We start from the raw sequence: 24,424 nt of genomic DNA, 5'->3' as shown, positions 1-24,424 counted from the left end.
ATATTTTTCATACACGGAGCACAGCGTGCTATAGGGGATGTAGTAATAATACCAACAGGCGGAATGAGTTAGCGTTAAGTACTAGGGGGAACGGTTAGGCTTAGGCTGTGGGCCAGGGTCGGGGGCAGGTTAGGTTTAGGCAGCGGGGGGTTAGGGATAGGATACGGTATCCTAACCCTGTCTGGATGCCGGCACTCGGGAACCCGGTGCGTCATAATCCCGACGCCGGCATCCCGTACCCAACCCTGCTATAGATGTGTAACCCATAAACGGCAAACAAAAAAAATTCAAGTCATATAAAATGATTGTCAATAACTTTTCTGCTGACTTAGTTGAAAGTGAAGCTAAATTAATTTGTTTCTAACTTATCTACTTGTGAACTATAGACGTCGGTGACATCTATCAATTTTAAAAAGATAATAGTCGGACCCCCCCTCCATTTCTTATACAAAACACTTGGACTTATCATGCAGAACGGATTAATGTTGTAGAAGCGATGTCACAGAAGCGTTTAAGGGGGCCGCATCCATTAGACACACCCCGCAAGTCGTTTGCGGCTTAATGAATCGACCCTTGAATGTCTTTAAACAATCAAGCTACAAGCTTTTACTAACATTAACTGAACACTTGTAAAAGCAAGTACGGGAATGGAGTCCATTGGTTTCAGTGAACCCATGCCCAGTATTATTTGCAAGGCAGTTTCTGTGAAGCTACCTGCTCCATTTATATGTGTTTACCGCAGCGGAAGGCATTGTGGCGACATTACACAGTCCTATCCCCACCATAAAGGCCTTGTGACCAACACTACAGCCCAACGTGTTATACGTGCAACCTATATACAGCCCTGTGTCCACCATTCTAATTCTGTATCCAGCGCCCCTACCGTACCCTACTTTGGCAGAGGCCCATGTTATCTTCACGTCAGCTGGGTTAATACTACAGCTAGCACGAAGGTACAGCTTTAGCGGGGTCATATTTCTCTTGCCGTCTAGAACTAATGAAGCCGATTGTTGTCAGCTTTGCGGCACGTCAAATCGCTGTAGGCATCAGGTGACCGCCTGAGTGGGGCCCGTTGGCTGTTGAATATTGTCACGCTGTACACGGTTACATCTCATACAACACAATATCTATGCGGGACATATCATTAACATCGAGGCAAAGGCGGCTAACATTATGTATGGTGATCATAACGTCCTCACCTTCATGGCGTTGTTCAGGAGTCTCTCTTGATCTTCCAGCTGTCTCTGTTCGTGTTTCAGCTCATTTCCTTTCTTCAACAACTTCCGCTTCTCTTCCTCTTTCACTGTAAGAGAACGCAGTGAGTCAGCTGGTGCTGGCGCTATACAAATGCATGCTGGGTAGTGACCTCCAGGACTGAGGTGACCTCCTACTCTATGCTGCTAGTTCTTCATCTCTTGCGTTCAAAAGAATGCGTTTTTGCCATTTACCGTAATGGGAATAGAAGCTTCAACCGTGAGTGTTACTGTTCGCAGTCTATTGGGGTATTTTCCCCATGTTCGGTTGTAATTCAAAAACGTTTCTTTCAGCCAAATGATGAGATTCTGCAACCCCAGGAAGAAGTGCCGGATTAAGTCCCAAAGGCTCTGTCCAGATCATGGCACTTTAGTGGTAGCGAGGAATGGATCGACATAAATGGTGCGATTGATGTTAACAAGCACATGGTTTGTCCAAAAATTAGACCTACATCTTCCACATAGTAACAGATAAATAAGTCTACCTAGAATTGTATCATTTTTCAGAATAAAATGTATATATATATATATATATTTTTTTTTTTTAGTAGAAACCTATATTATTTATGGAAGCAATGCACTTTATTTTCCATAGGTAACCTTTAACAATTCCAGTCCTGTCAGCAATACAGTGTAACATGCGAACTACAAATGCAGCAAAACTAAACACTAATTGGTTCTTACACAGCAAAGTGTACTAATGTGCTGCAATATATAGAAATTTGGTTTCGTTAGGTTAGTCCGGCGTTTCTCAAATACTGGACGCCAAGAGGCATGTGCGCTGGAGTCTGGGCAGGTATACAGGACCTCATTCAGAGTCGGTCGCAAGCGCCGATGGGCTCGTAACCGACTCGACGGTTAGTCCTGCGCACGCGCAGCGGCCGCACTGCGTGTGCGCAAGCCCCGGAGCGAGAGAGAAACTCTCTCGCTCTGGAGCACGTTACCAAAGGGGCGGCTGTCGATGTTGATCGACAGCTCGCCTCGTTTGGTAGGTGGGCCGGGGGGTGGCAGCACAAACAGAGGCGTTCCCATGCGAATGCCTACCGTTTTGTGGGCGGCCGCACTGACATCATCAATGATGATGTCAGTGGGGAGCTTCCTGCTCAAACAGAGCAGGAAGCTCCCTGGGGCTTATGAGTGCCGAGGCCCAACCTTAGGGTCTCGTCGTAAGCCCCGATGGTGATCACCATCGCGACCATCAACCTGGTCGGTCGTTAAGCTGTGGGTGGCCACCCTCATTCAGAGAGAACTATCGCTTCTTGCGACCGCCTCTGAATAAGGGCCCTAGTCCCGGGCCCCACCACATGGCATTGCCACCAGTGGCGTCATGAGGGGGTGTGGGCTGCACCTGGGTGTCACCCTCGGAGGGGTAAACCAGTGGCAGGAAACGGGTGCTGCTGTGTGACATTCTCCTGCAGCGCCCGGTTCCTGTCATAGTGATATTCTCCTGCAGCCCCCGGTTCCTGTCATAGTGACATTCTCCTGCAGCCCCCGGTTCCTGTCATAGTGACATTCTCCTGCAGCGCCCGGTTCCTGTCATAGTGACATTCTCCTGCAGCGCCCGGTTCCTGTCATAGTGATATTCTCCTGCAGCGCCCGGTTCCTGTCATAGTGACATTCTCCTGCAGCGCCCGGCTCCTGTCATAGTGATATTCTCCTGCAGCCCCCGGTTCCTGTCATAGTGACATTCTCCTGCAGCGCCCGGTTCCTGTCATAGTGACATTCTCCTGCAGCGCCCGGTTCCTGTCATAGTGACATTCTCCTGCAGCGCCCGGTTCCCGTCATAGTGATATTCTCCTGCAGCCCCCGGCCCCTGTCATAGTGACATCTCCTGCAGTACCCGGCTCCTGTCATAGTGACATTCTCCTGCAGCCCCCGGTTCCTGTCATAGTGACATTCTCCTGCAGCGCCCGGTTCCTGTCATAGTGACATTCTCCTGCAGCGCCCGGTTCCCGTCATAGTGACATTCTCCTGCAGCGCCCGGTTCCTGTCATAGTGATATTTTCCTGCAGCGCCCGGTTCCTGTCATAGTGACATTCTCCTGCAGCCCCCGGTTCCTGTCATAGTGACATTCTCCTGCAGACCCCGGTTCCTGTCATAGTGACATTCTCCTGCAGCCCCCGGCCCCTGTCATAGTGACATCTCCTGCAGTACCCGGCTCCTGTCATAGTGACATTCTCCTGCAGCGCCCGGTTCCTGTCATAGTGACATTCTCCTGCAGCGCCCGGTTCCTGTCATAGAAGGAGGAACCGATAGTGCTGACAGCCCAGTCCCCGGGGGCAGACGTACTGTTGTGGTTCCATATGGACCAGGTTTGAGAAAGATTAGGTTAGTCAAAGGCTGTAAAAGGCACAGGAAGGGGTCATGGATGGAGATGCCCATGTGGCACAGCCCAGCACTGTATACTTGCTCAACCCCCACCCTTTTCGCATCTTGGCACATCTAGTTGGTTGCTATAAGTTACAGCACATTAGGGTTCTTTAAACCAGGTCAGTAAATAAACCTCATTGGGGCTTATGTAGTACAAATCAGATATCAGCTTTGATTAGACTGACTATGCCAGACTGCTAAAAGCCTCCATCTGATTGGCTGCTATGGTTTACAGAACAAAATAAGCCCCCACGGTCTCTTTAGGTAAAAGTAATAACGACAGAAAGGGTCACACCTGTTTTATGTGTCACGTAAGACTGAACAATAGCAAGTGACCCACTCCATGGCACTGTCTCCTTCTTTAATACCTAATGGTGAAGACAGGAAGAGGAAGTTTAGAGTTACAGATAATTCTCTTTGTTCAATATAAAAAGTGAAAGAAATAAGAAGAATTAGCAGAAACGTACAGGGGGAAAAATAGTGCAAGTGTCTCCTGCCATTGGCCTGTCCTCAGGGCCCGGATTCAGACCCGCTCGCTAGGATGCGTTCTCACGCAGCCAGCCGATGTTTGCATTCTGCGCATGCTTACGAATTGCAGTGCGCGTGCGTAAACTAGTCCGAGCGAACGGGAAGCGTTCACTCACCGCACAGACAGCCCGGCTGAATGAGTGACAGGAGAAGCCGTTTGTGGGTGGTGACAGGGGATGTCCGCTAGAGACGGGGGAGTGGAGCTGCGAACGCAGGCGTGCCCGAGCGTCTTAACGCTGTTTCAGAGGCGCGCATAATTAAGAGGCAGCGCCATAGTACGCGTCACTTGGCTGTATTTTACACTGATGCGCTCGCAGTGCTTGCGGCAGGGTATGGTCAACCACAAGTTCTGCGTATGCATCAGATGGTCTTCGATGTTACCGATGGTTGCATACACTTCCTGGAGATGACGTGCGCAAGTGGGCTTCTTAAGACAGGCTGGTCGGCGTCTGCATACACAAGACATAGTGGGCATGTTAATGCCATGCTGTGCGATCGCCTGCCTTGCCGGATTTGCATATTGCATACGCTGGGTGCGTGCGAACACATCTAGCGAGCGGGTCTGAATCGAGCCCTCAGTGCGAAGGTGGAGATAACGAAAGGAGCAGAATACAAGATGGGAGCGGATATACATCCATAGGAAACTCTGTCTCGCCGCTTACGATGTTTGGCATTTCCCCATTGCTCAATGCTACTGAGATTACTTTGTCAATTTGACAGTTAACAAATAAATAATATACTGTAATAGTTACTGCTGTCATATCATACACAAAACTCATCACGAGTGTAAATACATCTTGACATAACAATGTGGCCTTTGGGCCTGATTCAGACCCACTCGCGAGCGGCTGTCCGCTCGCAAGTGGGTCGATGGTGTGCACTGAGCATGCGCACGACGGAGGGAGCTCCGTCGTGCGCATGCGCCAGACGCGACGAGCGAAGGAAAGTCCTTCGCTCGTTGTGTCCGATCAAAGGGGGCGTGCTGTCAATGTTGATTGACAGCACGCCCCCTTTGGTGGGCGTGCCTCCCTGATGGGGGCGTTCCCACGGGAACGCCTCCCGTCAGAAGCCGGCCCACTGACATCACTAGTGATGTCAGTGGGAGTGATTTTGGCTCTGATAGAGCCAAAATCACTCCGGAGCTTGCGGTTGAAAACCTCAACCGCAGGCTCCGGCTCGCAATTTCGATGGTCGCGATGGTCTCGACCATCGCGGCCATCAAAAAGCACGCTCGTATAGCCTGTGGGTGGTGACCCACAGCTATACGAGTGTCCAGGAGGACGCTCCATGAAAATGGAGCCCAGCCCTCATTCAGAGCGTGCGCTCTGCTCAGAGTGTACGGCTCTGAATGAGGGCCTTTGTCAGCGTTGCTTTACATCACAGAAACTAGAAACTTGGCGACATTTTCACCACGATGATCAAGGGTACATGGGCCTGATTGAGAGAAGAATGCTAATTTCATTGTAACTGCGTCTGTGAAAGCAACTGCTATGTAAAAATACGCAGCCGCCGGGAGAATTAAGGCGCCCATCTGCGTCTTTGTAAGTCCATCCATCTGCGTACACAGACGCAGCATCAGTCGCAGACCATTCGATTGTCGCAGGCCTGAGTCAAAGGTCCTGCAGAATGGCCGTGGGTAGTAATACACCGGAGCCACGTTTCCTATGTACGGGATCGCAGACGCGGGTCGCGACACCCCTGTTTTATTACCCCCACTCTCCGTTACCTCCCACAAACGCAGCCATGTTGCCAATCAAACTACGTGTAAAAAGTCGCAGCGAGCAACATCGGTAAAGTAAAGCATGTGCAGTTTCCCGATAATCGCATAGCTGCCATTACATCTGAGCCTCTATACTGTACGATTTATCGCTAATGGTGAGCCAAAGGGAGACTAGGAACGTGGCAGATGTTTGGGAGGGTGACCCCTACCATCCATGCTTGGTGGTGTTACCAAGAAAGCGACTTCGGATCAGGGCGATTGTTACCTACCTTTCATTTATCAGGAAGTATCTAGATATAAACATCACTTGTAACAGGATATATTTATTATAATAGGATATTCTATTGGGTAGTGTCTCCGAGGCAGGGGACCAAATAAACTTCTTACAGAAAATAATCTTCTTGAGGTACGGTATCCAGAAAAACACAATGCTGGTTGGGGGACTGTTTCCTTCCGCCCTCTACTAACAACTAGCAATTCATAGCTAGTGTGCACCTGTCGTCTGTACACATTCTGGGCCTGATTCAGACCCGCTCGCAAGCGGGTCGATGGTGCCCAAGTGCGCATGATGGTGGTGGCTCCGTCGTGCACATGCGCGAGACCCGAATAACGACGGCCAAGCCGTCGTTATGGGTCTCGCACCAAAGGGGGCGTGCTGTCGATGTTGATTGACAGCACGCCCCCTTTGGTGGGCGTACCGGGGGCGTGGCTGCCCAGACGGAGGCGTTCCCATGGGAACGCCTACCGTCTGGGTCCGGCCCCACTGACATCACTAGTGATGTCAGTGGGAGTGCTTTTGGCTCTTCCGCAGGGTCTCGTCGCAAGCCCGATGGTCGCGATGGTCAAGACCATCGCGACCATCATCATGGACGCTCGCATAAGCTGTGGGTGGTAACCCACAGCTATGCGAGCGTCCAAGAGGCCTCACTATTTAAAAAAAAAAAAAATGCCCTGATTCAGAGCGAGCGCTCGTTCAGAGTGTCCGGCTCTGAATCAGGCCCTCTGTGTGCTGAACCAATATTTACAAGAATGCAGCTGATCAAATAACTAGGGGACACGGAGACATGAGTCACTTCGAGCCTCAGTGGTGTTACTGGTTTCTAGTTAATGAATGGGCTGCATGTAAATACTGCCTCAGCCCGCAATATGGCTGATTGCACTGGGCCTCGGAGGTGAGAAACAGGGCAAAATCCTATTGTTTGGTGCCATGAGCTTACATTAAAGCATAAATCTGTGGAACAAGATGGCGGTGTTTGCAGAGGATTCCATTGGCTGATAGGAGAATCTGGGTGGAGTGAGGGCGCATCTTGCACAGCGGAGACCCCTATTGCCAGTGCAAAAATGGAGCAATCTTATTGAATAAGACAAAATAGTGGAGGGGGTGCATATTTAGGGCGGTGTTCCTTGGCTTGACTATGGGGGAGTCATACTGGACTCCCGGGATGGTATTCCACCCTCTGGGATCCCACTTCACTTTCTTGAAAAGTGGGCGGTGCCTTGATGACATGACATGTTACTCTGTACATGGCATCGGTCTAGCCCCGCCCTTGCTGTGTGACGGCGCCAAAACCAAAGCATGTTGCGCTGTGAGCCGAGTGAAGCGAGAGCAAGGTACGCCGCTTCTTCTCACCTTTTGCTGGCACTTTGGGCACATCCAGACCCCCTTGGGTGCTATTTTCATAGGCGAGTCTAAGCAGTCTAAATGGTAAGCTCTTGGGCAAGTGCCGCAGGGCTTCAAGTTATTGGCACGTTTGCACGCTGAGCAGTGTTCGTCGTGAATGATGTCGCCCTGTATATAAAAAAATAAAAAAAGAGAAGGAAAAACATGAAATAGATAGATGGGATGACTGACGGACGTCCCTCACACCTGACCGATCACAGCGTTACTGGTGAGGGGAGAACAAATGCTAAGAGATGTGCGGGATTGTGGGGCCGATGCAGAGGTGAGCGCTAGTTGGTCCTTATTTGCGTGCGCAGGGAAATAACGCTGATATTCGCCCATATGTAGATCTGTGACCGCGCCGCCCCTAGCTGTACGCTTGGCTTCGCGGCCGTCACCTCTGTCAGTGCGCAGTGGCACCTGCCCTATCGCTGTGGTGCAAGAGATCCAACCCGAAAACAGGCGCATCTCCGCATAGCCCGCAGTCCCCGCTACACGCCATCACTAGCCTTAGCCGGGATCGGTATGAAATACCAAATCCTGACGCCGGAAGACTGGCAGCAGTGAAGATCCAGACAGGGAATTAAGGTAAGTATCACTAACCCTCCCCCCCTAACCTCCGCCCCTAGTGCCTAACCCTAACCCCTCCATCCACTAGTCTAAACCTCCAGGGGGGGGGGGGGGGGTGGCTAACCCCAAGTCCCCCCCCTTCGTTCGGTATGCCGGGCATCGGGCTCCCGGCATAGGGATAATGATAGGCGTCGGGATTTCGTCGCCTATCATTAGTCCCCTGTCGGGATTACACAGTCAGGAAGCCGGCGGTCAGCATTTCAACCGTCTGCTTCCTGACTGCATACCCACTTAGCCTGCGTGTGAACGCTGGGCTGCCACCCGGTTGGCACCACTTTATCCAAGGGTTGAGTTGCGTATGACGCTAAAGCACTCGTAGAGAAGGGCGCTCAGCGCTGGAGCATCTTGCGGTACTAAATATGTCGACAGAACTGACATTTAACTCTGCATCTGACCCTATGCCAGCACTTTGGGCCTCATTCAGGGGTGGACGCAGTGGCAAAGACGGACACAAGCGGCTGGAGATGCAGGGTTGTAATGACACAGGCCGCCATGCTCAGGCAGAGATTCTGTGCCTCCATAGAGCTTGTGCAAGCTCCAATAGTGCGACTGATGATGTGTCCTAACACGCACGGCAGCGGAATAACGCATCGGCCGCGGCAGTAGCATAAAGACGCAATTGTGGCTGCAACTGGGTCCATCTCTGAATTAGGCCCTTTGTGCCAAGCTAAACAGGATGGACTGGGCACGGCGAGCATGGGGAGAGCCTACATGATGGGCGAGAATATAAACTGGAAGAATGTGATGAAGTATCTACATAACCTCAATTTGACTGGTTTCCGTCGGCGGCTCCCACAATAACTGCATTTTAGTATATTAGTTTTTGAGTTAAAGCCGGATTAGATTACACAAAGCTGAATTTTGACAACAGCCAGAACACATTTAAAGGTTACTAAATCAGGAAATCCAGAGTCATAATATGAAAAAAATGGTATCTGGAAATATTCACAAATCTAAACATTGGCTATAAAAATAGTATTCACCCCTGTACACACTATGCGATTCGCAGCTGGACGCGGCTCTGTAAGATAGGGCCGATAATTGTGCAGTGTGTCTGCAGCACCAGAACATGACAGCCGTTCTAAACACGGTCGGATCGGCTCCAGATATAGCGCGTGCTGTATTGCGCTATATCGGTCCCGTTGTTTTTGGTATCATTCAGAAAGCGCAGTGTGTACGGTCTTCTGCCCGATGTCTGCCGTCTGTGCACGGAGACAATATATCGGCGAGATGATTTGGAATCGATGGGATTGTTTGGGAGTGAACGATTATTGTGTAGTGTGTACGGTGTGGATCGCCAGTTTTCAGGATCGTTTAGGTCGATCTGAATCGATCTCGTCACTGGCATCGTGATGCTAAATCTTACAGCGCGTACCCAGCCATACACATTCTATTTTCTTACATTGTGGAATCAAAACGGATTTATTGCGCAATTTTTTAACTCTGATCAACACGCCTGTCATTTCTAATGGGGGAGAGAAAAAAAAACACCAGAAACTTTAAAAAGAAAAAAATAAATAAATATTGATTGTATAAGTATTCAAGATACAGCGGCCACATAATTAATGGACTGGAATCCAATTAAAGAGTTTCAATTGATTTATGACTAAGGACACCTGACTGAAGCATTCCTCAGATGCTTCTTCGTGAAGATCAAATAGCATTCAAAAGGATATATGGGCAAAGGCTATTGAAAAACACTAATCAGTCGAAGGATTTAAGAGGACCTCAAGGAAAGACTTTTAATATCCATTAGAGCACTGCCAAGTCCATCATAGAGAAATGGAGTTAGTCAGTGGACATCAATGATCTCTGTACTTTATGGCGAGAGCGTCAAAAATAAATGATTTAGTAAATCTCAGTTTGCCAGAAACCATGTACGAGGCCCTCGGACACATTGGGGGAAGAGTCTATATTCTGATGAGGCCAAGGCTGAACTATCTGGCCTCGGGCCATATGTTGAGCACAAGCCGAACACTAAGTTTATGGTGAAGCATGGTGGCAAGGGTATCAGGCTATGAAGATGCTTCTCTTCCTCAGGTACAGGGAAACTCATGAAATAAGTGAGCAAACTGTATGGAGAGAGCTGAAGGCAAATCTTGGGAGGAAAGCCTGTGGTGACCCGCAAACGGCTAAGGACCTTTCAGAAGGTTTATGTTCCAGCAGAGCCATGGCCAGAAGAATACAGGAAAAACCACACTGGAGTGGCTTAAATACTAAAAAAAAAATATGTCTACTTTTGTGGCCCAGTCAAAAGTCCAGACCTCAATCAGATTAAGAATCTATGGAGGGATTTAAAAATTGCTGTGCGCCTCACTGTCTGCATACAGCCAAACTGCAGCGTCCAAATGTACAGAGCTGACAGAGACGTAACCAGACTGACAGTACCGCTTCCTAGTTTGTTTGAAATGATCAGTAGTAACGATTCCCAAATCAATGCGTTTTGATGCCAAGAGCAAAGAAAATTATAGGAGAAAAGGGGGGTAAATACTTTATAGTTATTTTAAGCAAGTTTCCATACTATGCCGGATTTTGAGATATTTTATGTCACATTGGGGTAAATTTACTAAAGTGAGAGATTTTAGAAATGGAGAGGTTGCCCATAGCAACCAATCAGATTCTAGTTATTATCTTCTAGAAGGTGCTAGCTAAATGGTAAAGTAGAATCTGAATTTCTAAAAACTCTTACTTTAGTAAATATGCCCCATTCTCCCTTCCTAGTAGAAACCAAGTAGCAAATGCACCTTAGAAGAAAAAATGACTGCAGCCTCACTAGTGAGGTCAGTGCATGCGATCTCCCCTGGCTCAACAAAATGACTTTGCTGGCTCCTATAATTTACTGCTTGGCTGGCTCCTGAATTCTACATTATTTTCCCAAGTCCGAATTCAAGGTCCTGATGTAAATGATGTTACTATACACCCACCTCCCACCATTGTGATCTCCTTCATTTGTTTGAGTGTTTTGGCTTTATTAGTGCTACCTGGAAGAGAAAGCTAAACGTGGGTCTTCCCTGCTTCTGCCTGTGCATCCTTGCAGTAAGGGAGTACAATGCTGGCCTCTGTAATATATCTGTAATCTCCCACTGACTACAGCGCAGGAGCAATACAACGTGTCTGCTAGCAACAATGATGGATTCCCACAGGTCAGTGATAGGGGTCCACCAATTGCAGAGCTAGTAACAGCACCCTGCTCACTTGTAAGTCAAATTGGGCATGAGATACAGGGGTCTATTTACAAAGCAGTGTTAGGAGACAGAGTGAAAAGTGATAAGGTGCCAGCCAATCAGCTCCCAACTGTCATTTTTCAAACACGGCCTGTGAGATGACAATTAGGAGCTGATTGGCTGGTACCTTATCACTTTTCACTCTGTCTCCTAACACTGCTCAGTAAATAGACCCCACAGTATGCATACCATCGGCCTAGTAGCATGTCTCGCCTCTGCAATAGCCGCTGTTAGATCACTGTCCATGCGCTCGGTTAAAGCTACTGTTCTCTGTTACTCTCGCGATCCTTCAAAAGATAAAATGCAGATAATTCCCCCACGTATCCACATTATGGCAGATTATCTTCTATTGTGTTTAATCCCAGAAATTTGCAATAACATCTGTGAATTTATTAACAGCTTCCCGAAACCGCCCTCGTGATTCCTTATGAACCCTTAAACACATTCTGGCCGTGTTAATGACAGGTTGACGTAACGGAATAAGCAATGCGTCAAAACTTGTCCCTAAAGACAAAAATGTTTGGTTTACTGGACAAACCTTGCCAACCTACCTTCCAGCAGGAATCCAAATTCGCTAGCACATAAAGAAGGGCAGAAATAAGTTAGTGGTCGAAAAAAAAAAAAAAGCAACAAATCGGGGGCAGACATATAATAAGCAAGTATTGCGGGTACGCAGTGAGTATTGTGAGATTAGTCCATCAGGTGTACATGGGAAATGTGTTAATGTGGAACACAGACATTTCTGTTTGAAGAGTTTGAAGGCCAGATTAGAGAAGAGACTGGCGCTAGGGGATTGGTACTGCTGAGGCTGCAGGATATTGAGTTTATGTAAGCTAGCGGCACATAGCAATGTTCCTGATGATAGTTGGGGGGGGGGGGGGGGGGTGCAAGAACAAAAAGACACTGCTTCAAAAATGCATATCTCCCATGTTTAAGCTCACAATGCTCCCCTATGAAAATATACCTGCAGTCAAAGTAAAGGCGCCAGTTTTGTGAACCACACTGATACCGCTTTTATACCGGAGTTCCGGGTCTGACCCGGAGATTGGAACAGGGTTCCCATCCGGATCAGACCCGGAATTTCCCCGGCACCGACCCAGGATGTTCCCAAGTCGGCGCCGTTCGCACCGGAGCCGGCTTTTCCGGTGTTGAAGTGGACGCTTGGAGATGACATCATCTCCAAGCGCCACTAAAGTCAGCCAATAGGCAGGCATGTGGCATGATCCAGGTCACCGTGACCCATTTCGCTCCGTTTACACTGCAGGGTTTCACGGGTTATTCCTGTGTTAAACCCTGCACGTTACCTGGGCTGGATTGCTGGGTCACTCGACCTGGGAATCCAACCCTGTCCCCTTTTACACCAAGGAGCTACCCGGGCTAACCCTGCAATAACCCGGGCTCTAGCTCTGCTGTAAAAGGGGTATAAGAATCTGTGACATCACTGAGGCTGGACGGGTCCTTGGCTTGGCAGCGTGGCGCGAGCAGGAAATCCGCGCCACGCGCTCCCACGCTGTACTGTGCGGAGCTTCTCAGAATTTGACTTTCTCTGACATTCAACTAGTAATTTAAAATTAAAATTTCCAATTTTCTGATTAGCAACTAATCAATTTGGTCACAAAAAACAGCTACAGGTGCATTAATCATACTGCTACGAAGCCCCTAATACTGCAATATTAATTAATAACATTAGTGCTTGGAATGCAGATTATAGTTCATAGTGCAGCAGTCACTGGAAAACACTGTGGAGGCAGCAGGTTGTGGGCTGAAGTCTGTATTCATGAGAATATCAATTCGCTAGAACTAGTCAGAGCTTCCCGAAGGTACGAGGTGATGTCGCAGTTTCCTGCTGAATTCATAGGCTGTACTCAATACTAGCAGCCATCTTGTGCTGTGGACCAATGTGATGTGCCTCAGTGAGGTCATAGGTCACCAGGAGAATGTATTATAAGGAATAACGAAAAACCCTATATAAAATGATTCCAGACTGCGGCTTTGTGCCTTTAATTGACCTCTTCTGGGAATAGAATTATCCCTATAATAATAATCTTTATTCCTTCTTTAATTAAGAGCCTTTCATTGCTAAATTCTGAGTTGGCTTTTTACATGGAAAATCATTAGTATCAAACAAAGGTAGAATAGAATAAAATACTGGGACATGTTTAGGACAGTGTGTGGGAAGCCACTGACAGCGCCGTAATGACAATGGCACGCTATTGTTACGTGTACAGATTAATATGGAAAGGTCCCGGGGGTGGGGACTTACCTCTCCCTGATATAAACGGATTACTCAGATAGTTTGAAGCCAGACGTTTCCGCTGGAGACAATAAAAGAGCGCAATCAGATATAGAATTTACACATCCGCCATTGTACTCAAAAATATTCAGAAATATATCAATCTTAGCCAATCTCAGTACCCGATTGTGTAAGATAAATGACCTAGGTAAATATCAGTAATATAGCAGCCAAGTTTGGAGAGGGGGGGGGGGGTGCCCTGATAATAGTACCAATTCACAGAATTATTAATAAATGAATACAGGATTTTGGGCCTGTAATACAAAGGATCAATCACTGTATAACAGTATAATCTCTATTTTCACAACATTATTTGCAGCCAGGCCTGTATAGCGTTCTGCTCGTCTGTGGTTTTTGTATTTACAACATGTACGAGTTTTTATCCTCTATCCCTTGCGGTAGAAAAGACTCAATCTGATTATTCAGCATTTCAGGATGAAGGGGTGAAATTGCTGCCCGCATAATCTTGCAAGTACTGAATAAACTATGGTGAACATTTACACATCATAGCTGACTGTCACAAAACACAAAGCAATTACACTGACTTCTATTCATTTGCCAATTTATTTTTCAAACATGAAAAGTCCCCCCCAGCTTGCGCCTCTGCCTATGCATATGCATGAGCAGATCATACAATTCTGCCCACATGCAGCCCCTCCCTTGTACACCACGAGAATCACAGAGCTGCCGGGCTCATCGCAATGTGTATTACACGTGCCCGCACTGACTTAGCTGGGATTTTCCGTAACCAGTGTTAGCGGAAGGCATATAACTCTCATTCCTAGTTAATAGGCCGTACCTCCGGTTCGAGAAGCCCGCTGTAGGCTGGATTGGCCGTGCTTCTCCTCTTCCGCTCATGGCGCTTGCTTTGGATTTCTGTAGCCGTGGAAACAAATGGCATTAGTATTTAATATATATATGTAGCCAAGAGCAAGGGCATACTCCTGACACTGGCTGGTGGTACATACCATGCTTCCTAGGAAAACAATATAATTCCATTCATATATTTATATATTTTACGTAGTTACAAGACACGTAATTATTTAATTCAAATATAATGTCAAAGATATTACATTTTAACCACAGTTAATAGTTTAAATATTTAGCAGAAAGAAGCTGAGCGGATTGGGTTACACACTGCCCATCCTTGGTGCAGAAAATCCGTCTGATATCGGATGGACAAGTTGCACTCGTGCAATTCTGAGCAGCCCGCAATTTTGTCTACGGTACACGGCCGCAACACGCGGATCCTACGTGCAAACATCCAATTGCTGCCTAGTTAAACCTGCTAGTTAAGATGTGACCGACATCCGTACGATGAATCGCCCGTTAATTGCTCAAAGCTGCGTATACAGGCTCCGTTGCAAGCGCAGTTGGCTACAAAATCATGAGAGAAACGACCGCAGACGGTCTTGCGTGCAACTGTGAGTCAGACCCTATACACCTAGTGCTCACGTAAAAAGAAAAAGTGAATGTTCAGGGAAGAAGAGGCCTGATAAAGTTATATATTGTGCTATTTACATGGAGTGTGGAAAGAGACCTAGCAGAGCCTGAAGCGGAAGGCATCTATGTACAGATACTCAGCATAGGTGGCCGTGGACTAGATGAAGTGGCCCGTCAGTGTAAATGGAAGATAATCTTTATTGCTGTTGAAAAACCAGATGTCAGTCTGCAGCTGCCATTATGGCCATAGCCTGAGAGATAATACCATTTAATGCAGATTAACACATCTTTGTCTTTTAATCCTTTTTTTTTGCTTAGAAGTGTAGTGTTTGTTGTAAGTGCATAAAGTCTTAATTAATTGCTCCCCAGGTAATGATATATGTTGACAGTAGTTCTGCCTGCAGCAGATGTGGAGTGACGGCAATCATTAACAGGTAAGAGAGTCAACCCCCCTCCTACCCTACACATCGCTCCCCCCTTTAAATATAAAAACCAGCACAGGCTGTCTAGCACTGCACCTGGCTGAAGATTTATTTGTTGCAGGGTAGGTATGATAGCTGTATTTTAGGGGAATACTGTATGAAATAGGGGTGAGCGGATTCGGTTCTACTCGGTTCCGTTCGGTTTTAAAAACCGAATCTTATTGGCTATCCAAAAGTTGTGACAGCTGATACCCAATAAGATTCATTTTTTAAATCCGAACGGAACCGAGTAGAACCGAATCCGCTCACCCCTAGTATGAAATAATGTAATCAGTGTCCTACATGCCCTCTGTCTGTAGTTGTGACTAGGTCAGACCCGTTTGGTAGGACGAAGCACCACATGGCGGGAGACTCTCATCGTGGACTACTTAGCAAATCACGTTTTGTCTAACTCACCTTCCAAATGCTCTGTGGTAACGAGGCCTAGTGCTACCATGAAGGCGATTTTCTGGGGAAAAAAAGAGAGAAAACAAGGTGATATAACTGAAAAATCAGGCGTATACAGGGATACAAGGTGTTTAGGCAGTATACCGAATACCTGGAACAGTAATGCCGACGTGTGCAGGTGGCATACTTGCCTACTGTCCCGGGATGTTTGGGAGACTCGTACATTTCGGGAGGTTCTCCCAGACACTTAGGAGAGCAGCGCACCTTACTGAGGTGGACAGGAAGGGCTTTATGACCAGATTTGCGCCGCTACAGCCCCGCCCCTTGCTGGGGCTATGACAATGCAAATCGCAGCACCACGCCTCAACATTTGGACCTCCCATTCAGGATAATCCTGTATATGGCCTCAAAAACACCATAATGCCAGGTAATAATCTGATCAAAAAGCGACTGCCTTATTACATCGCATGTTAGCAAAAGCGGACAGAGACTTGTCATTTCACAAAGTCGAGGAATCGCCTATCAATTTCCACGCAAGGAAAAGAAAAAACCCCACAAGAAATGATGCTCTTTCCCCCTGTAAGGCACCGAGAGAAGGGAACAACCAGCGTTCACTCCATAACCTGCTGCACCAGTATGATATGGGCATCCCATTACTATTCTCTGCTGGGTTTATAATGTTGGAGGCTCTGATTGGCTGCATTTAGCCCCTCCCACTTCTAACTTAACAAGTCATGGCACACTCAGGGTAAGATCTAACCTCTACAGGACCGTTCCTTTTATAACTCATTTCCCTGGACATTTGGAAAATACACATTATACCCATTAAAAAAAAAGGACTTAGGACAGGAAATAATCTCTCTCCAACGCCAAGTGCCCGTGTGTATTGTAAGAAAAAGCTCTTTTGTTTCTGGACCACAAAAAAAAAAAAAAAAATTGTATCGAACACATATAATAAATGTGGAAATGAATCTGTTGCAATGATGCGGTTCCCGATACAAATCACAGATTATTCTAAGCTTCACGAAAATGCTATTATTTTTTTTTTACCTCTGGATTCTCCTCCTTTCTCCTTTTGGTAGCTGGAGGTCCCTGAGGCCGTGCTGCACAAGGTTTCGCGCTGTCAGACTTGCTCTCCAGCTTGCTTTGAACTTGAGGCTGTATGATGATTACCTAGAACAAATATAATGTCTGCATGACGAGAGTTCCATAATCTGTAGTCAGTTCCTATCACGAATGACACACGGCTGACTGAGGAAAGGCCTATTCTCTTAGTTGTGGGTGTTCTCAGTGTGCAGAAAATAGGTGCTACAGGTATCCGCTACGCAGCGCCGAGGCAGCCCCTAACTCTCGAGGCAGCCCCTAACTCCCAGCCTGCATCTGCTTGTTACCTAAGCTTTAGAGATTTAACATTGAAGAATCCCATTTAGGAATGCTTTGCATGATAGACTCACCTATATATATTCATATTATATCTTTATTGTATTTTACACCTGCTCCTCCCTCCACCAGTGATCCCATAATTTTCCCGCGTTAGTGTTCCGTTCCACTATGGGCTTTGATTTGACTACATAAAGTTCTATGTACACCTGTGCAGACAGCGATCACCCCTTCTAGGCTACCTTACTCCAATATTAAATACTGCGCAAACTTTCCTTACAACCACTGTGTAACTGACCTGTGTGTGCATGATCGATAAAGTTATTGCCGATCTTGCGCTCTCCACCTACCTTGCTGTCAGTGCTGATGAGGAGCGGTTGAACTTTGATACCGTCGTTGACCACAGACATGGTGCTGGTGCTCATAGGGTTTGCATTGCTGGAGGAGGTGGAGATAATGGCGTAGGCCACTCCTGCGCTGCTCAGGGGCGAAGATATCGCCAGCTCCGCTGAGCTCTGTGTCTGCCCGTTGGAAGCCTGGAGGTGGCTGACGGTGTTGTTGGCGGTCGGGAGGGCTGGGCTGGGGTTTTTGATGCTGACGACTGTGGCCTTTTGAAACGTAGGGGGTTGCTTGGAAGGCTTGTCTCTGCATGGGGAGATGGGGAGGCTGTCTGGGATCAGAGTCTTTGGCCTAACCTGTCATCAAATACATAAGCACACAGGCATGCGTTATACAGAGACCAATGTGTAACCTGAATCTGCCAACCATTGTGTCATGTACCCGTCTCTACATCCCGAGTGGGAGGGGGGATTCAATTCAGTGTGAACTGGTAGATTCTCTCATTTTCCCTCGCACCCTTAATAGACAGTAATGTGAGCAGTAATCTCAGATGGCTCATTGCACTAAATTGAACCCCCCTCCCAATAATGTCTACACTAAGGGCCTGAATCAGAGATGTACGCTAGCCCGATGGTTAGCGTACGTCTCAGATGGTAAGAGAACTGCGCGTACGCAGGATCTGCACAGCGCACCTGCCGCCCACCACGCTTGCAGTGACCCCCAGCCGCAGCCTGATTGACAGACTACGGCATTAGGGAGGCGGGCGGGGGGGCGTTCCTGGGCAGCGTTCCCGGGAACTGGGGCGTGTTGCCCCCGTTTTCTGGGAGGGACGAGACCCAGGGTCTGCATCGGTGAATGCAGATCTCCTGGCCTCGCAAGCCGCCAGGACATGGTCAGGCTGCCGTGAGCTTCAGCTACCGCAGCCTGGCCAACGAGGCAACCATCAAGACCAAATCACAATGTTGATCCCAAGCTGCAGCCTCGGTCGAAGGACTGGGATCACAGATGCAGCAAGGAGGAGTATTTCCTACAGACACCTGCTGCTGCATTTGCATTTGAGATGGACGAAATTGCGCAGCCCCTTGTGTGGCGCTCTACAATTCCGTCCATCTATGTCCCAATGTCAGCTTTCTTGACCGAGCTCATTTGTGTCTGTGGATTTATGCAGCAGACAAATACATAAGTTTCTAAAGGTGCATACACGCACACAACGATAATCGTTTGAAAAAATCGTTCACTTTCTGAGTCAAACGATGAACGATTATTGTTCATGCCCGTTCATGTTTGTAGTTCAGTCAGACTTGTCAATGATTTTCATTAAGTTAATATGCAAAAATCGTTTGTAGTTCATAAAAATCGTTCAATACATTTAAATGAACATAGTAAATGAACAACTTTAGTAAACGATTTTAGTTCATTTTTTCAAGGTAGAAAATCGTTTACTAAAATCGTTCATTAACTCAATCGTTGTGGGTGTATGCAGCTTTAGCCTTAAAATACAGCAAAACCATAGGATGCGCTCTCTCAGATCAAAACCTACAATGCATTTCTACAGTAAAAGCACAATAGTTTGGTAAGATAACAATAGGAAGCACAGAGTAGACATTTCATTATACAATAAAAATAATAACACTTTGTGTATACTTCAAATACTTAGTTTCCAGACTGCCTATGCTGTAACAGAGGTAGGCATCCCTTGGCTGGACAGCTGTTGCAGAACTACAAGTCAAAGCATGCATTTCCATCCAGAGGCTCGTAGGGCATGCTGGGAGTTGCAGTTCCTTAGCAGTTACAGAGCCACAGGTTACATTTCAACATATCTAATTGCTTGGGGGATTGGACCATAAATGAGAAAGCAGCTCCCGCTATTACTGCCACCTTGTGGCACACAGATAGACTACTTTCATGCTAGAGTATTTATGAACTAGCTTTTGTCAGGTCAAAGATCTAAACACATCGGTTCTTGCTGCACAATCCATCAAATCTGGCGCTTCATTAAGCAATCCCGCGCTCTGAGGTGGCGCTGGCTGTAATGATTTGCTGACGCTTGTCACAGCTACGAACGATGCTGGGGGAAGAGTCGCACTAGTGAGCCAGGAAGACTCAGGCTTAATTGTATGCCTTCAGATTAACCAACCCAATTCTCATACTGACGCTGTGAGAGGAAGGAGGAAGCGTTAGAGCACTTGGGACCCAACGCAGCTCTCGCCAGATGCGGATTTGTGATGCCCTGTTGAAGTAACTTAAAGTAAGCCTGTCACAGGTTCTACATTGGACTTTCATTTGCCTATTACATAGCGGATTATTTAATTAGCCAGAAAAGGGGGTTCCGTGGTCTGATTGCCTAGTGGAGAGCATTTAATATAGTAACAGAGTGCTCTCCGGGGCTCATGGAGAGTATACCCACTAAGATCACAGGAGTAAAATGTGTCCCTCAAGAAGGTGCTAGGAATCTCAAGATGTGTCCTGCTCTGCAAGAGCAGTATATGCACCAGTTTTATTATACGTCAGGAGGAATCAGTTGTATATGCGCCAATTTTATGCCAAGAGAAAATAGTAATATATGCCCCAGAAGAGAACAGTAGTATATGTGCCTGGGTTACACCAGGAGAGAACAGTAGTATATGTGCTGGGTTACACCAGGAGAGAGCAGTAGTATATGTGCCTGAGTTACACCAGAAGAGAACAGTAGTATATGTGCCTGGGTTACACCAGAAGAGAACAGTAGTATATGTGCCTGGGTTACACCAGGAGAGAACAGTAGTATATGTGCCTGGGTTACACCAGGAGAGAACAGTAGTATATGTGCCTGAGTTACACCAGGAGAGAACAGTAGTATATGTGCCTGGGTTACACCAGGAGAGAACAGTAGTATATGTGCCTGGGTTACACCAGGAGAGAGAACAGTAGTATATGTGCCTGGGTTACACCAGGGGAGAGAACAGTAGTATATGTGCCTGGGTTACACCAGGAGAGAGAACAGTAGTATATGTGCCTGGGTTACACCAGGAGAAAGAACAGTAGTATATGTGCCTGGGTTACACCAGGGGAGAGAACAGTAGTATATGTGCCTGGGTTACACCAGGAGAGAACAGTAGTATATGTGCCTGGGTTACACCAGGAGAGAACAGTAGTATATGTGCTGGGTTACACCAGGAGAGAACAGTAGTATATGTGCCTGGGTTACACCAGGAGAGAACAGTAGTATATGTGCCTGGGTTACACCAGGAGAGAACAGTAGTATATGTGCCTGGGTTACACCAGGAGAAAGAACAGTAGTATATGTGCCTGGGTTACACCAGGGGAGAGAACAGTAGTATATGTGCCTGGGTTACACCAGGAGAGAACAGTAGTATATGTGCCTGGGTTACACCAGGAGAGAACAGTAGTATATGTGCCTGGGTTACACCAGGAGAGAACAGTAGTATATGTGCCTGGGTTACACCAGGAGAGAACAGTAGTATATGTGCCTGGGTTACACCAGGAGAGAACAGTAGTATATGTGCCTGGGTTACACCAGGAGAGAACAGTAGTATATGTGCCTGGGTTACACCAGGAAAGAACAGTAGTATATGTGCCTGGGTTACACCAGCAGAGAACAGTAGTATATGTGCCTGGGTTACACCAGCAGAGAACAGTAGTATATGTGCCTGGGTTACACCAGCAGAGAACAGTAGTATATGTGCCTGGGTTACACCAGGAAAGAACAGTAGTATATGTGCCTGGGTTACACCAGCAGAGAACAGTAGTTTATGTGCCTGGGTTACACCAGGAGAGAACAGTAATATATGTGCCTGGGTTACACCAGGAGAGAACAGTAGTATATGTACCTGGGTTACACCAGGAGAGAACAGTAGTATATGTGCCTGGGTTACATCAGCAGAGAACAGTAGTATATGTGCCTGGGTTACACCAGGAGAGAGAACAGTAGTATATGTGCCTGGGTTACACCAGGAGAGAGAACAGTAGTATATGTGCCTGGGTTACACCAGGAGAGAGAACAGTAGTATATGTGCCTGGGTTACACCAGGAGAGAACAGTAGTATATGTGCCTGGGTTACACCAGGAGAGAGCAGTAGTATATGTGCCTGGGTTACACCAGGAGAGAGAACAGTAGTATATGTGCCTGGGTTACACCAGGAGAGAGAACAGTAGTATATGTGCCTGGGTTACACCAGAAGAGAACAGTAGTATATGTGCCTGGGTTACACCAGGAGAGAACAGTAGTATATGTGCCTGGGTTACACCAGGAGAGAGAACAGTAGTATATGCGCCTGGGTTACACCAGCAGAGAACAGTAGTATATGTGCCTGGGTTACACCAGGAGAGAGAACAGTAGTATATGTGCCTGGGTTACACCAGGAGAGAGAACAGTAGTATATGCGCCTGGGTTACACCAGGAGAGAACAGTAGTATATGCGCCTGGGTTACACCAGGAGAGAACAGTAGTATATGTGCCTGGGTTACACCAGGAGAGAGAACAGTAGTATATGTGCCTGGGTTACACCAGGAGAGAGAACAGTAGTATATGTGCCTGGGTTACACCAGAAGAGAACAGTAGTATATGTGCCTGGGTTACACCAGGAGAGAACAGTAGTATATGTGCCTGGGTTACACCAGGAGAGAACAGTAGTATATGCGCCTGGGTTACACCAGCAGAGAACAGTAGTATATGTGCCTGGGTTACACCAGGAGAGAGAACAGTAGTATATGTGCCTGGGTTACACCAGGAGAGAGCAGTAGTGTATGTGCCTGGGTTACACCAGGAGAGAACAGTAGTGTATGTGCCTGGGTTACACCAGGAGAGAACAGTAGTATATGTGCCTGGGTTACACCAGGAGAGAACAGTAGTATATGCGCCTGGGTTACACCAGCAGAGAACAGTAGTATATGTGCCTGGGTTACACCAGGAGAGAACAGTAGTATATGTGCCTGGGTTACACCAGGAGAGAACAGTAGTATATGCGCCTGGGTTACACCAGCAGAGAACAGTAGTATATGCGCCTGGGTTACACCAGGAGAGAACAGTAGTATATGTGCCTGGGTTACACCAGGAGAGAACAGTAGTATATGCGCCTGGGTTACACCGGCAGAGAACAGTAGTATATGTGCCTGGGTTACACCAGGAGAGAGCAGTAGTGTATGTGCCTGGGTTACACCAGGAGAGAACAGTAGTATATGTGCCTGGGTTACACCAGGAGAGAACAGTAGTATATGTGCCTGGGTTACACCAGGAGAGAACAGTAGTATATGCGCCTGGGTTACACCAGCAGAGAACAGTAGTATATGCGCCTGGGTTACACCAGGAGAGAACAGTAGTATATGTGCCTGGGTTACACCAGGAGAGAACAGTAGTATATGCGCCTGGGTTACACCGGCAGAGAGCAGTAGTATATGTGCCTGGGTTACACCAGGAGAGAACAGTAGTATATGTGTCTGGGTTACACCGGCAGAGAGCAGTAGTATATGTGCCTGGGTTACACCAGGAGAGAACAGTAGTATATGTGCCTGGGTTACACCAGGAGAGAGCAGTAGTATATGTGCCTGGGTTACACCAGGAGAGAACATGTAGTATATGTGCCTGGGTTACACCAGGAGAGAACAGTAGTATATGTGCCTGGGTTACACCGGCAGAGAGCAGTAGTATATGTGCCTGGGTTACACCAGGAGAGAACAGTAGTATATGTGCCTGGGTTACACCAGGAGAGAACAGTAGTATATGTGCCTGGGTTACACCAGGAGAGAACAGTAGTATATGTGCCTGGGTTACACCAGGAGAGAGAACAGTAGTATATGTGCCTGGGTTACACCAGGAGAGAACAGTAGTATATGCGCCTGGGTTACACCAGCAGAGAACAGTAGTATATGTGCCTGGGTTACACCAGGAGAGAACAGTAGTATATGTGCCTGGGTTACACCAGGAGAGAACAGTAGTATATGTGCCTGGGTTACACCAGGAGAGAACAGTAGTATATGTGCCTGGGTTACACCAGGAGAGAACAGTAGTATATGTGCCTGGGTTACACCAGGAGAGAACAGTAGTATATGTGCCTGGGTTACACCAGGAGAGAACAGTAGTATATGTGCCTGGGTTACACCAGGAGAGAACAGTAGTATATGTGTCTGGGTTACACCAGGAGAGAACAGTAGTGTATGTGCCTGGGTTACACCAGGAGAGAACAGTAGTATATGTGCCTGGATTACACCAGGAGAGAACAGTAGTATATGTGTCTGGGTTACACCAGGGGAGAACAGTAGTATATGTGCCTGGGTTACACCAGGGGAGAACAGTAGTATATGTGCCTGGGTTACACCAGCAGAGAGAACAGTAGTATATGTGCCTGGGTTACACCAGGGGAGAACAGTAGTATATGTGCCTGGGTTACACCAGCAGAGAGAACAGTAGTATATGTGCCTGGGTTACAACAGGGGAGAACAGTAGTATATGTGCCTGGGTTACACCAGCAGAGAGAACAGTAGTATATGTGCCTGGGTTACACCAGGGGAGAACAATAGTATATGTGCCTGGGTTACACCAGCAGAGAGAACAGTAGTATATGTGCCTGGGTTACACCAGGGGAGAACAGTAGTATATGTGCCTGGGTTACACCAGCAGAGAGAACAGTAGTATATGTGCCTGGGTTACATCAGGAGAGAACAGTAGTATATGTGCCTGGGTTACACCAGGGGAGAACAGTAGTATATGTGCCTGGGT

The 24,424-nt window shown here is 47.3% G+C and overlaps 1 protein-coding gene across 3 annotated transcripts in view; it reads right to left on the bottom strand.

The window, feature by feature from the left end:
- The window catches only part of PHF21B (PHD finger protein 21B), a 114,063-nt gene that overhangs the window by 2,845 nt on the left and 86,794 nt on the right, over window positions 1-24,424 (bottom strand). For all 3 annotated transcript variants that reach the window (XM_088478298.1, XM_088478299.1, XM_088478300.1), the window contains exons 4-12: window positions 17,721-18,065; window positions 17,041-17,163; window positions 16,000-16,051; window positions 14,478-14,554; window positions 13,649-13,700; window positions 11,937-11,959; window positions 7,502-7,660; window positions 3,919-3,991; window positions 1,200-1,303 (exon numbers count right to left, since the gene is read on the bottom strand). In XM_088478298.1, coding sequence (XP_088334424.1) covers window positions 1,200-1,303; window positions 3,919-3,991; window positions 7,502-7,660; window positions 11,937-11,959; window positions 13,649-13,700; window positions 14,478-14,554; window positions 16,000-16,051; window positions 17,041-17,163; window positions 17,721-18,065 — 1,008 coding nt within the window. The remainder of the gene's footprint in view (window positions 1-1,199; window positions 1,304-3,918; window positions 3,992-7,501; window positions 7,661-11,936; window positions 11,960-13,648; window positions 13,701-14,477; window positions 14,555-15,999; window positions 16,052-17,040; window positions 17,164-17,720; window positions 18,066-24,424) is intronic.

This window comes from Taudactylus pleione, unplaced genomic scaffold (genome assembly GCF_031769625.1).
Source record: "Taudactylus pleione unplaced genomic scaffold, aTauple2 ptg000212l, whole genome shotgun sequence".
Lineage (NCBI taxonomy): Eukaryota > Metazoa > Chordata > Amphibia > Anura > Myobatrachidae > Taudactylus > Taudactylus pleione.
The sequence above is the reverse complement of the archived record's forward strand: the minus strand, read 5'-3'. Positions and strand labels throughout refer to the sequence as shown.